The 13884-nt window shown below is 42.5% G+C and overlaps 1 protein-coding gene across 7 annotated transcripts in view; it reads right to left on the bottom strand.

The window, feature by feature from the left end:
* MAP7 (microtubule associated protein 7) overlaps positions 1-13621 on the bottom strand; it is a 167813-nt gene extending 154192 nt beyond the window's left edge. Inside the window, exons 1-2 of one of the 7 annotated variants that reach the window (XM_046004608.1) lie at positions 13434-13621; positions 12993-13139 (exon numbers count right to left, since the gene is read on the bottom strand). In XM_046004608.1, the coding sequence (XP_045860564.1) occupies positions 12993-13139; positions 13434-13605 (319 nt within the window). In that variant the 5' untranslated portion in view covers positions 13606-13621. The remainder of the gene's footprint in view (positions 1-12992; positions 13140-13433) is intronic. The other 6 variants (XM_046004606.1, XM_046004609.1, XM_046004607.1 and 3 more) reach the window with 6 other exon arrangements.
* Positions 13622-13884: the final 263 nt, after the last annotated feature.

The raw sequence follows: 13884 nt of genomic DNA, 5'->3' as shown, positions 1-13884 counted from the left end.
GGTTTGGTCGTTTTCACTCAGCTAAGGTCCACGCTGAAAAAGATAAGCATATCCAGTGTAAATGTCAGCAACCAATCAGAACACTGAAAGCCTTTAGCTAAATTATACAGATAGGAGACAAGTATATTTAGAACTAAAAGCAAGCCAGACGCTAAACGAAAAAGATTCCTAATGCACCAGTAATTGCTTTAAAAAAGATAGGAAGCATTAATTTCCAAGAAATAGATACTACTAGCAACCCAGTATATTTTTTGAGAAATATCATCCCCTTTTAGTCTTGTCTGATCTAGAGCCACTGAGATTTTAGTGGGCACAACACAGAAAGACACAGAAAGAAACAATAGCTCATAAGGACGAACAGGTTGAGAAACACACTTAGAGTGCCCCAAACCTCATTTCCAAAACCCCTTTACTTTTCATATCCCTATTCCAAGCTCCTGCCTTAAAACTTCTGTGAATTTTAAGATCTATTTATTTTATTTGAGAGAGAGAGAGTGTGTGTGAGTAAGTTTGGGGGAGGGGCAAGAAGGAGAGACTCTTCAACCAGCCTCCCTGATGATCCTGGAGCCCAACACAACATGGGCTCCATCATGACCTGAGCCGAAACTGAGTCAGATGCTCAACCACCTGAGCCCACCCGGGTGCCCCGAAACTCCTCTTAATTTTAGATAGGCAACTGAGGAAGGATTATAATGACAAAAGGAACCTTTTGGCAAACTTCCTAAAACACCACAAATGGACCGTTTTGCCTTTTTTTATTATTGGGCAAAGTGGCCACACTCCCATTGTTAAAGGCACTAAAACCACTGATATGTTTAAAAAAACAAAAATAGGGGCGCCTGGGTGGCTCAGTGGGTTAAAGCCTCTGCCTTCGGCTCAGGTCATGATCCCAGAGTCCTGGGATCGAGCCCCGCATCGGGCTCTCTGCTCTGCAGGGAGCCTGCTTCCTCCTCTCTCTCTGCCTGCCTCTCTGCCTAGTTGTGATTTCTCTGTCAAATAAATAAAAAATATTAAAAAAACAAAACAAAACAAAAAAAAACAAAAATAAAGACTTGTTCCAGAGACAAACAATGTTGTAGAGAAGCAATCACAGTTATAATAACCTTCTTTCTACCCTCCTAATTTTTTTGGTCGAGACGGTCCTACTTGGTTCCCGTTTCCATCTTGGCATGGTGGGGGGAGACACCTGCCCTGAAACCCTTAATATAAGAAACACCCAGTCCCTTTACAGCCCAGAGCCAGGCTTTCCCTGACTCACTGAAAAAACACCTGGTTCTTGTGGTTCACAAACAAAAGAAGGGAAGTTTATGGAACCAAAAGCTGTTTGTTTTAAAAAGAATTACAATACTGCAAACTGTTCCACAAACGGGTTTCCAGATAGGGACACTGACAACAGATAGCATGTGTACCCTAAAGCAAAAAGTCATCTTTGTGCACTTCACCACTGGGTCTGAGCTCCCAGACACTGGATTCAGTAAAGCCTTCTTCTCCTTCCATCTGCCATTCTGTACTCCTCTCTTCCAAAACCTCCTTGAAGACCTTAAACTCTATTATGGATGCACTCTGGGTATGGCTGGACCACCAAGGACTGAATCTAAAATGCCAAAGTAGTGTTTCCTTGTGAGGTTCACTGGATTAAAAGATTATGGGGGGTTTTCTATTCAAACACATTTGCCCTCTCATAGGTCTTATAGACTAAAAATAGCTCCATCCCCCATTTCTCTATTATAATGCTTTCTACTGTGAAGCCATTTCTTCTACTTGTATTTTAGTTCCTGATAATATACCTGGGACTTATATGATGTCACTTCATTTTATTTTATTATATATGTTTTTATGTATTTTTTAAAAAAGATTTTATTTACTTATTTGATAGATCACAAGTAGGCAGAGAGGCAGGCAGAGAGAGAGGAGGGGAAGCAGGCTCCCCACTGAGCAGGGAGCCCAATGTGGGGCTCAATCCCAGGACCCTGGGATCATGACCTGAGCCAAAGGCCGAGGCTTTAACCCACTGAGCCACCTAGGCACCCCATGATGTCACTTTAATGAAGCATATGGATATACCCTTTTACATACACAACAAGGACATCCTCCCAGGGATGGTAGGAGGTAGGAAGCCATTGTTGCAAAAGAAATTTCTGGGTTTATTCTAATGATGAATATTTCTTATTTTTAATAATTTTTCTTACTGAAGAATAATACAAACCTTAATATTTTAGGGGTGGTTTAAGTTATGTTGGTTTAATCACCATAATATCCACAATATTATATACACAATCTGAAGGCATTATTCAGAGCATCTAAACCCAGGACCCATCTGAGGAAGTGATATTTAAACATTTAGGAGTTAAATTTTTTAAAAGATAAAATTTGAAATTACAAGTTGAACGAGTTATTTTCTTAGGGACAAAGGTCTGGCTCATACACCCCCACCCCAATATCCTATGGGTCTTATAAATAAGCCTCTGTAGGGCGCCTGGGTGGCTCAGTCATTAAGTGTCTGCCTTTGGCTCAGGTCATGATCCTGGGGTCCTGGGACCGAGCCCCGCACTGGGCTCCCTGCTTGATGGAAATCCTGCTTCTCCCTCTCCCTCTGCTTGTGTTCCCTCTCTCGCTGTATCTCTCTCTGTCAAATAATAAAGTCTTTATTTTTCTTTTCTCTTCAAGGATTTTATTTATTTATTTGACATAGAGAAAGAGATCACAAGTAGGCAGAGAGGCAGACAGAGAGAGAGGGAGAAACAGGCTCCCTGCTGAGCAGAGAGCCCAATACAGGGCTTGATCCCAGGACCCTGGGACTATGACCTGAGCCGAAGGCAGAGGCTTAACCCTCTGAGCCACCCAGGCGCCCCTAAATAAAGTCTTAGGAAAAAAAAATAAGCCTCTGCAATTTAAGAAATCTTCTAAAATTTAACACAAAAATTTTTAATAAGAGAAACAATTTACTGATTTTTTTCTATTTCAATGTATGTAGAATTAAAAACATTTTAATTATAGTTGACATACAATTTTACATTAGTTTCAGGTATATGACTTAGTAATAGGACATTTATATATATCATGAAATACTCACCATGACAAGTGTAGTTGCCATACCAAGTTATTATTAACATTATTAACTACATTCCCTATGCTGTACTTTTCACCTCCACAACCTGTAACTGGAAGTTTGGGCCTCTTAATTTTCTTCACTTACTTCGTCCATCCCCTACGAAAGTACTTGTCCCAAGAAACACAAACTACAGACTTCTCATGAGGGCCTTGTGGGAGGCAGGTTGTACACGCTTCCTAGATTTTCCTTTTAGAGAAACATATTCAATGAAGTGGCTTGTTTCAAGTCAAAGTAAGTCTGGGAAGTCCATCTTTGTGGTTTAAAGGGAACAAGTCCATCTTTATGATTTAAAGTGCAATAATTCTGTGGCAAGTATTTTAGGAAAGAACTTAAAATGTAGAACTATGACACAGTCAAAAAAATACTTCGGAATACCATAGAAATGAAAAAATAAGTCAAGAAAGGCTGGCATGGCCTTTAACTCAGTCACAACACAATCTGAGCATCTCCCAGGTTTGTGTGCAGCAACCTTCTACTGGAACATTCCATGCAACATTTTGGCAGGTGAGAAGCACCATCCAGTGTGCCAAGGCCGTGGCGACGTGATCACACAGCTGCAATCAGGTTTGAATCAGCATGACACTCTGAATCTCTGAGACTTCACAAGTAAAAATAAAAATTTGTTTGAGGGAACATTTTAGCATGCCAGGGAAAGCCCATATTTTCACAACGATGCAGTACCAGTCCTTAACTACCGTGAGCACATTAATTATAACCACACTTTGTGCTGTGTCAGGCACGGTTTTATGTACTCGACATGCATCAACTCACTTCGTCCTCACCGTAGCCTAATGAAGGTATGGCTTGTATCCTGGTTTCAAAAAGCACACAAATCAAGGAAGAGGGATGCCTGGGTGGCTCAGTGGGTTAAAGGCTCTGCCTTCAGCTCATGTCACGATCCCAGGACCCTGGGATCGAGCCCCGCATCGGGTTCTCTGCTTGGCGGGGAGCCTGCTTCCTCCTCTCTCTCTGCCTGCCTCTCTGCCTACTTGTGATCTCTATCAAATAAATAAATAAATATAAATAAATAAAATCTTTATAAAAAAGAAAGAAAGAAAGAAAGAAAGAAATCAAGGAAAATCCTGGTCAAATGACTTGCCCCAAATCCCTCAAGTAGCAAGTGACAGAGGTGAGAACGGGGCTCAGAGTCCTGCACAAAGTAATAGTTTGAATGCAAAACCATATGGCTTCAGTATAACCTTGAAGGGGCAGAGGGGAAATCAAAGACCATCTTCTCCTTAGAGATCAATCCCATCCAGTATCCCCTATTCTACTTTTCACTGTAGTCCCGGTTTATATAGCTATGCACACATCAACAGCAAGGAGGAGGAAAAAAAGAAAGAAAATCTGGAAAAAAAAAAAAGAAAGAAAATCTTAAAAAGCTTCATGTCACAACTGAGAGCACCATAAAACCTCAAGCGCACACACAAACAGGCCTGAGACGTGCCTCTAGAGGTTCCGACATGTAGGGTTAGAGATATTAATTTGACATGATGTTCAAAGTCATGAGTGTGAATAATACTTTTAAGAAAAAGTGAAAAGAGCAGAGGTCATCAGACTGAGCCTTATGTCAAGTAACATCTAATGAGGAGAATGAAGAGAGGTAAATAAAGCAAAGAACGATTAGCCCACAGGCTATTAGCATAGGTTGTGCAGTAGGGTGGAAGGCGAGAATGGCGAGGTCATTCTTATGTCAAATATTTACTGGCAGACAGAAAAAACAAGAGTGTTCTCCAGAGCCAGGGGTAAGATGATGAGAGGTCATGGGTCACTGTGAACGTCTCTGAGAAGAGTATAAATTTGCTATGAAAAACTTTATTTACCTGAAATTGAAGTTTCTGGTTTTGAGGGCAGGGAGGAAGAAGGCGGCAGAACCAGACAGAAAGTTCATTACCTAACCTTTCGTCTGACTGCACATATTTATACATAAAAGGGCATAAATACACATATCAGTGTGCACATATTTTGCTAATCAAGTGTACTCATATTCACATCTACATTTCCTTCACAAAATTGCTGGAGCCAAATAAGAGACAAACACAATAAATTCACTACGTTGAGGGCAATGGCTGTTAGGATTTTCTAGGCGGTTTCCATGAGCAGGGTCCACCTGACACATCCAAATTAAGCCTACCAAGGTCACACTGAAGAGCAGTAGGTAGGAAATCAATCCAAACTAGTCTTGAATACACATCAGAATCACTGGGGGAGTCTTTCCACCCCTACAGATTCTCCGATAATTGCCTAAGGTGGGGCCTGGGCAGAGTGAGATTTAAGAGGTCCCCATGTGATTTTAACTCACTGTCAAGACTGAGAACTGACGATGCTACAGCACAAGGGCTCAATAATCATTTTAACAACATAACCTTATAACCAAGGAATGAGATGTATTTAAATGAACCGACCAGTGCTGTGGTTAAGGAGGTCAACATACAAAGCATCAGCCCTGAACAGAAACCAATCCAGCTGGAATGTGGGTAGCAAGGAACCAGGTCCTGTTGTGTGTGTTAGGTCAAGACTTCTGAGAACCAAAAGCCTGGGTTAAGACCTTGATAAGCAGCCCCACATTTTTGCTGCAGCCTATTATTATACACGTTACTTGCTACACAAGCAGGTGAGTGCAGACACTGAAAGAAGGGGTATCTTCTGGAATTTCAGCCTGGAGTTTAAAGTTATTCTAGAATATGGCTATTTTCTACTTTCAACATAGTGTCAGGGATATGTGATAGGTTATGCCATAGTGAAGGATGGTTCCTTTTACCGGAAAGCCAACTCCAAAGGGGAAACTTTAAGTCACCTAAGTTTAAAACTCCAGATCTCAATTCTCCACTTGATCTTAGCCAAAAGGCCAAGAAGCGATCAGATCTCAATTCTCTAAAATTTAAATATACATCATTTTACTAACGATGCCTGCAAAGTCCAGTTCGCATATCCCAAATGCATGGCTTAACTTCCTTTCTGCTCAGTTTTGCATTCCTACGTTCATCTGCAATGCTTGGTCAGGTATGTCCATTCTCCTAAGCATTTCTCACAATTCTTTCACAACTGTTTCTGTAGGAGCTTCAAAGATGAGGAATTGTTGAGTGCAGTGAATTCTTGCTGTCGAAATACATTAATCCTCAAATCAAAATTTAAAGTGGCACCTAAGAAAATTTTATAGATTCTTTAACTGGCTCTTTCTCCAAGATACTAGGGAGACTAGTACTTAGTGAACAGAAAAACCACCTGATGCCATTAAAATTTGTAAACTATAATTTAGAGCATTGCAAAAACAGACGTTAAAGAGGCAAAAGGCCAACAACATGGATGGATATAGAGAGAATAATGCTAAGCAAAATAAGTTGTTCAGAGAAAGACAAATGTCACATGATTTCACTCATATGTGGAATTTAAGAACCAAATGGGGGGGGGGGGCGAGACAAACCAAAAAACAGACTCTTAACTACAGAAAACTGATGGTTACCAGAGGGAAGATGGGTGGGTGGGTGGGTGATGGGGTTTAAAGAGTACACTTATTGTGATGAGCACTGAGTAATGTATAAAAATGCTGAATCACTATATTGTATAACTGAAACTAATAACACTATATTAACTATACTGGACTTAAAATTAAAAAGGAAAAAGGCAGTGACCCGTTGAATAGCTACAACCTTTAAAGCTGGATTTTATATAAAAGAAATAAGCCCAATACCATACATATTTAGCATATAGAACCTTAGATCATGCTCAGTGATTAAAAGTCCAGTGACTATCAAGACCGTCACAAAACACTGTAAATACACTTCAGTAACTGAGAGCTGACCCTTTAGTTGATTTGGCAATATAAATCCTGCCAACAAGCAATAACCAAGACCATAAAACAAGTTCTATGACCAATATGTCCAGCTTTGTAACTGAAACAACATTCTTTCCAAATTCTGGAAAGCCATCTTTCAAGGAAGTGGAAGACAGACATTGGGGTGGGAAGAGAACTTAGACTGGTATGGGATGTGCTGCCTAATGGCACTTCTGTTCATAATCAACTCCAGAATGAAGACTCCGCAGGTAATCAACACTATGGAAAGGATAAAGAAGATGGTAATGTTAAAGCCAAACAAAATCTCCTCATTACACCTCCACTCTGGGCAACACTATCTCCACAGCTGTTCGAAGTTCAGTGAGTATCATTTAGCATCCAGAAGGGCACTATTTGACTTGAAGGCAATTAGACTCTTACTCAAAGAACTTGGTGCAGTGGCTAAAAAATTGAAAACAAAACCTAACAATATCAAGTGCTGGCAAGGATGCCAAGCAACTTGAACTCAGACATTGCTGGAAGGGATGGAAAATTACAGGGTCTCTGGAAAATGGTTTAGCAGGTTCCTATAAACATATGCTTTCATAGGAGTTAACAACCCCATTCCTAGGTATCTAGCTCCCTTAGATAAATGAGAAAAGCCTGTGTGTCAGTGTTTACAGCAGCAATATTCATAATCGCCAAGACCTGGAAATAACCCAATGCTCCTCAATGGGTGGATGGATTACTAATCTATGGTACTTCCTTAAAACAGCAAACTACTCATCGATAAGTGACTAGTGAGACATACAACATGTTAGAATCTCAAATGCATTATGATAGGTGAAAAAATTCAGACTCAAAAGGTTACATGGTATATGCTTCCCCTTTTGACATTCTGGAAAAGGCAAAACTAGACACATGGTGAACAGATCAGTGGCTGGCAGGGGTTAAGGGAACAAGGAGAGTCTGACTAGAGGGGCAACAGGACGGAATTCTCTGGCGCGAGAGAACTCTTCTAGTCCACGATTACAGTGGTGGTTACGTGACTGCATATTTGGCAAAATTCAATGAATTGTACACCCAAAATATCAGTCAATTTTTCGTAGGCAAAAGTAAATTTTAAAGAGAGAGAAAAAGTCCCCTGCCTACTTAAGGATCTGTAAGTTTTCCCTTTCACCAGCCAATTTTACAGTCTCCAAAGTCGGCTGTCTTTCCAACTGCCCATCTATTAATCACTTACAATCTGGTTCATCCCCTACTCTTGCACCAAGTGAAATTCCTCTTCTAGGGGCAGTCAGTGACTAACTGGGAACCACAGTGATGGCTTTTCTTTCACTCTTTGAATCTCTGACCTCTTTGTCCCTCTCCCTTGGCAGGTGTGCACTGCTAGATTATGTGTTTCCTATCTTTTTGGCTTCTCCACCTGTCTTTTTTGCTGGCTCTTCCCCTTCCTATGCTTGGAATGTTGTCTTGCCCTTTTTTTAGTTTTTCCTTCTAGGCTCTCCTTACTCTCCTGGCTTCAATTATTATTCTCTTATGGAATGAATCCCAGAGTTTCAGCTTCCATTTTTCTCCCTATCCCCATACTTCTTGCTGCCCATTAGACATTTCTACCTGCACATCTCTCTTACACCATGTTTAAAACAGAAAATGTTCTACTTCTCCCACCAAAACCAGGTCCTCCTCTTGATAACTTTCATGCCATCCTTAAACCAATAAACCAAACTCCAACCAGTATAATCTTAAATGCAACTTTTTACCCATATCCTTTCACACATGTCTCTGTAGAATCTTGAATTCATCATTCTGTCCCCATTTCCAACAGCCTGCCTGGATTTCTGCAGGAACCTCAAAGTTGGTCTACACATTCCTGAACTCTTCCTTCTTTAATCCATCCTCTAGTCTACATACCTACTTCAAAATGAGAATGAGCCAGGTAATTTCGAGATTTCACTGATCTTCAGAGGTTTGGCTGATCTGTCTGGCTCCATGATGTTCCCCATATGTTACTGTTACCATTCTTAAAGTTGCAAAAGTGAACTGAAGAGAATGATTTTCCTAGATGGAGGAACTAAGCATTCGTTAGAAGGCACAGCTGAGCTTTTCTACTAAACTTTGCAATCCAGCTTGCAAATTCGTGGGTGCAGAATTACTAAATAAGCATGTTTTGATCAAGATACGTTATTCTCAAGAATCATCAACAGTTTGCCACTGTTTACAGAATAACATACCAGCCTCTCAGCTTGACCGGCAACCACTCCACAATTTGGCCTCCATGTATCATGATTCCTAATTGATCTTCTTTTCTTTCATTCTGAGGCTCACACATGAGTCAATAGCACCAAAATTTTGCTCTTTTCCATGTTTGCACCTTTCCCCCTCTTTCCTCCACCTAACTTTATGTATCATTTACCCATACTTTTTAAAGTGTATAACCTCCCTGATGACCATGGCCAGAAGCAGCTCCTTCTTCACTGAAGTCTTCATGACCCACAATTATTTATGAGTTTTGTTTCACTTGCTAAATCCAAGGAGCATGTCTTTGTCAACTTTCTAGCCACCACACTGTTTACTATATGCAAGGTACATATTTCTTGGTCAAATTATCCTAAGCCTCAATATTTTCAGTTTTTACATCAATATAATGAGACCTGAGTTTAAAAAAAAATAACCCCTTTCAACAAAGGATTATTTTTCCTGCACCAGGAAGAAAAGATGCTAGAATTTTTTTAGAGAATATACCAATGTAAATTAGTGTTTTTTACATGTGCTTAAATAATGATATTAAAAAGTGCATGTTCCTGCACACAGCTCTGGTCTAACAATACTTCCCTCTTCATCAAGATATAAAGTAAGAGCTAGTCATAATATAATGGGGAAGAAAGTTATGTAGCCACCTGAATGAAGCATTATGAACTTTAGGACTTGAATTTCAGAAGGGATAGATTTAATATCAAATTGTGGCCTGAGCCCCTATCTTACAGGGTTGATTTGCAGATACATGCAGAACCTTCGAGCCAAGTGAAACCATGAAGATCACTTTAATGCCGTGAAGGTTATGACCAAGATCATAAATAAAGCTCATATTCTTCTGCCAGAGAGCCTGCTGAGGAGAGAAGAAGCCCAATTCCAGGTTCTAAGTCATTTCCCCCAAGAGTATCAACAGAATTCACAGATTATAGGTATTAATTTATTTCCTGTGCACGAAAAGTGTTGTCTCATGAATTAGTCAGATACAGCTTTAAATGTGGTCTTGATTCTGTCGACTTTTTGAAAAGAAAGCATCAAGTTGGGAAATAAGCTGTGCGTGCTCACTTTCCACAGCTCTTGGGCATGAGCACTAAAAAATTAAACACCGAAAGCTTGGACAGAGGCAGTTTGTGAATATTCATCTATGTGACGACTCAAAGTAACAGCCTGAAAAAGGACTTGATGTCCTCTAGTGGTGACATCAAAAACTTGCTTCCAAGTCAATTTGGTTTTTGAAAAATAATGTTGAAAGAATGGTTCATCCTCAAGAAAAATAAAAAATATTACCACGAGGAATGCAGCTTGACTACCTTTGAGCAGAAGATAAATATGTGCTGACATAAATATGGTTTTTAAATGTCGGATTAATATAGTACCTTTCAATATCCTTAAGTGTTTCATTTTATAGATGGTATACCCCCAATTTTCAACCCATCTTAGATATGCACACATATATAACTGTATAATTATGAATAATTACAGGTCTTATTTTTACAATCACCTGACATTCTAACCTAAACTGTCCTAGGACCTAGAGGATATTATGCTAAGTGAAATAAGTCAGACCAAGAAAGACAAATACCATATAATTTTGCTCATATGTGGAATCTAAAAAGCAAATGAATAAACAAACAAAAAGCAGAATCAAACCTATAAATACAGAGAAGGAACTGATGGTTGCCATAGGGGAAAGGGAGTGGGAGATAAAAGCTTCCAGTTATGGAATGAATAAATCACAGGATAAAAGACACAGCACAGGGAGTATAAGCAATGATACTGTACTAGCACTGTATGGTGACAGATGGTAGCTACACTTGTGATGAGCATAGCATAACGTACAGAGATGCTGAATCACTGTTCTACACCTGAAACTAATGAAACACTGTAGCGATTACAAATAAAAAAAAATTGTCTTAAAATTACACCAGTCTTTGCACAGGTAAACAAAAAACTAAGAGACACCTAAGAATGGCCATTACCTCAGAATAACCTAATTGAAAGAGAGAAAGAAAGAAAATTAATCCCTCAACAAATCACCTCTTGATGGTGAAAGACGTTAAGTCCCTACTTCCTCCCTGAACACCCACCTGTATACAAACCTGTGATTGTTAAAAAAAATTACGAACTGCAGCATTTGGATGTGTATGAGGTGAATGTCCATAAGAATAAAGCACTAATACTGGAGTCCTATATTCAGATATAGATAACATGTTCTAAATATATGGAAAACTTTTTAAGTTACTAAAATTCAAGGAGTCCTTAGTTGTTCACTCAAAATAGTTCTATCTAGATTTTAAAAATCTATTTTTACCTTTCTTCTATTTTTGGTACCTGCTCACATATGCGCTTGTGAACACCAAAAACATTAATTTAGAGCTACAAAAAATAGGAAAAAGATGTGGGCCAGAAATAAGTTTTACTTAAATCATAGGTACAAGCTTTCAAAAGACCATACATAATATGTGTCCCTTTGAAATCAGAGTTTCTAAGCAAAGGTGTGAAAGAATTTTTTCTATGAAGGAGATAGCAGCCAATTAAGTTCCCCCTTCATAACAGAAAATATTTCACTGATAGTCACATGGTTTGTATATTAATTGTTGACGCATGACCAGTTCATTAGTTCACATGCTCAGACACTGAAATGCTAGTTTATAGTTCATTTACATCTGAACAAGTTGTCCATGTGCAGGTTCTAGAAGACGGTTTTTTTTGTTTTATTGAGCATAAACTGGTGTGAATTAACTTTCTGGAACAATGTTTTTCAGAACCAGTTACTTAGTGGGAGATTAGGTATCAAACCATTTATATTCACAGTAAGGATGCTGCTCTTTGGCTGCCCCGGCTTGGAGAGGGGCCTCCCCGCGTGTCCCCCCACCCCTCGGCACCCAGCCCGTCAAGTTCGATAAAGCCACCCCTTCCCCACCCCAAATCAAAATAACGACGGCCTAATCTTCCAAACACATTAAGACAAAATAAACCACCCTACAGGAAGTAGCATGACTTCAAAGTAAACAAGTTCAAGGCATCTTGTCAGACTTAACCTCGGGTATCTGGCTCAAGAGATTAAGTCATTAGACCTTAGGTGTCCAGACTCTCCCTGAGCAGATATATTTCCAAAAACAGTTACAGGTTTTCTGGAACTTCCGCATTTAAATAAGTATACCATATAAATCAAAAGGTCTTTGGGTGGGGGGAGGGTGGGTAGGAGAATCAGAAGGTTCTTACATTTAGGGAAACAATGGTTTCCGATTTTATGTGTGTGAGCAGAAAACGCAGCGCAACTAGGAAGCCTGCAATTTGAATTCTTTTTAAAATAAGAAACTACCTCCCCGTCCTCATCCCTGGTGTAGAAAGGTACCAGGAACAGTTTACCGGTAAGAAATGAAGAAACTAGGAGAGGAGGGGATTTGCAAGACAGCTTCTTAAGAAAAAAACTATCACGAGTGGAAAAATCGTCCTCATACAAGACGGGGCGGGAAAGAAACTTGGTGCTCGCTTGGAGATGTGAGTCCGGGTCCCCGAATGCTAATGCGGAGGTCGGGGGCGGTGTTACCACCTGAGCCAACACTCCCTCCTACCCCGGGTAGGTGCATGGACTAAAAACATCAACTCAGAGGACCCTTTCCAGTCAACGAATCTACGAGTCCGACAAGCCCGCACACTCAGGCCCACTGTCCTGCAACCAGCCCTGCAACGACCCCCCCACCCCACTCCGCGATCTCAGTCCGCCCGGGAGAGGGTCTGAACTCTCGCGCCGGCACTCACTGCACCACGGGCGTCTGCGACCCCGGTACCGGGTTCGACCCGGGAAGGCGCGAGGGAGCCAGAAACGGATAATCCTGTCGGTCGCACCTGGCCAAGGATTTTCCGGCTGGTTGTTTGGTTTGGGGGATACGATTTCCCCATTCAACTGAATTAGAGCCGGGTCGGCAGGTGAGAGGGGAGCGGCCGGCGTTTTCCAGTTCCTCCTCCCGCCCGCGCTCGCTGGCGAGTTTCCACCTGTTGTGGGAAAGTCGAGGTGGAGCGTTAAGAGGGGCGACCGGAACTGGGGCCGGCAGGCCGCCCGCGGGACTGGGGCACGACCTACCCGGGCGGCCGACGCGCAGCGGACGGCGGAGGGCGGAGGGCAGGCGCGCTCCGAGCCCGGGTGCGCGGCGCGCGGGGTCGGCCGTTCCGGGCCGCGGTCCGGCGGAGGAGGGGACCGCCGGTGCTCGGCGCGAGCCCACCCATCTGGCTCGCCGCCCCCGCCCCCCCCTCCCGCGGGACCCCCGCCCGCCCCAGCCGTGCAGTCACCTGTTTCGCTCCGCACAGCGCCGTCGCCGCCCCTGTGGCCGTCGCCTTCAGCTCCTACCTCCGCCATGGTGCTCCGATGACGCGCCCGGAGAGCCGCTCCGCCCTCTTCCCCGACCTCGCTCCCGCCGGCACCCCGCCTCCAGGGCCCGCGGCCCTGACAGGTGAGCTCCATGTGGGGAGGGACGGCGAAGGGCGGAGGGAAGAAGGAGCGCGAGCCAGCCCGCGGGGAGCCGCTGAAGACCGGCGTGCGGGAGCGCCCCCTCGCGGGCAGGTGCGGCGTGGCAGCCGCTCCGACTGACGCCGCGGGGTGTGGGCTGCGAGAGCGGCGGGCCGAGCCAGGTACCTGGCCGGGAGCTCCTGCCCACCCCTGAGACCGCTGCGGGCTCCTCGAGGTCCGGAGGTGGGGCGATGACACTTAGTGCCGCCTGTGACAGGGCGGTCTGAGAATCAG

Source organism: Meles meles, chromosome 5 (genome assembly GCF_922984935.1).
Source record: "Meles meles chromosome 5, mMelMel3.1 paternal haplotype, whole genome shotgun sequence".
Classification (NCBI taxonomy): domain Eukaryota; kingdom Metazoa; phylum Chordata; class Mammalia; order Carnivora; family Mustelidae; genus Meles; species Meles meles.
This window is presented reverse-complemented; position numbering and strand designations above follow the sequence as displayed.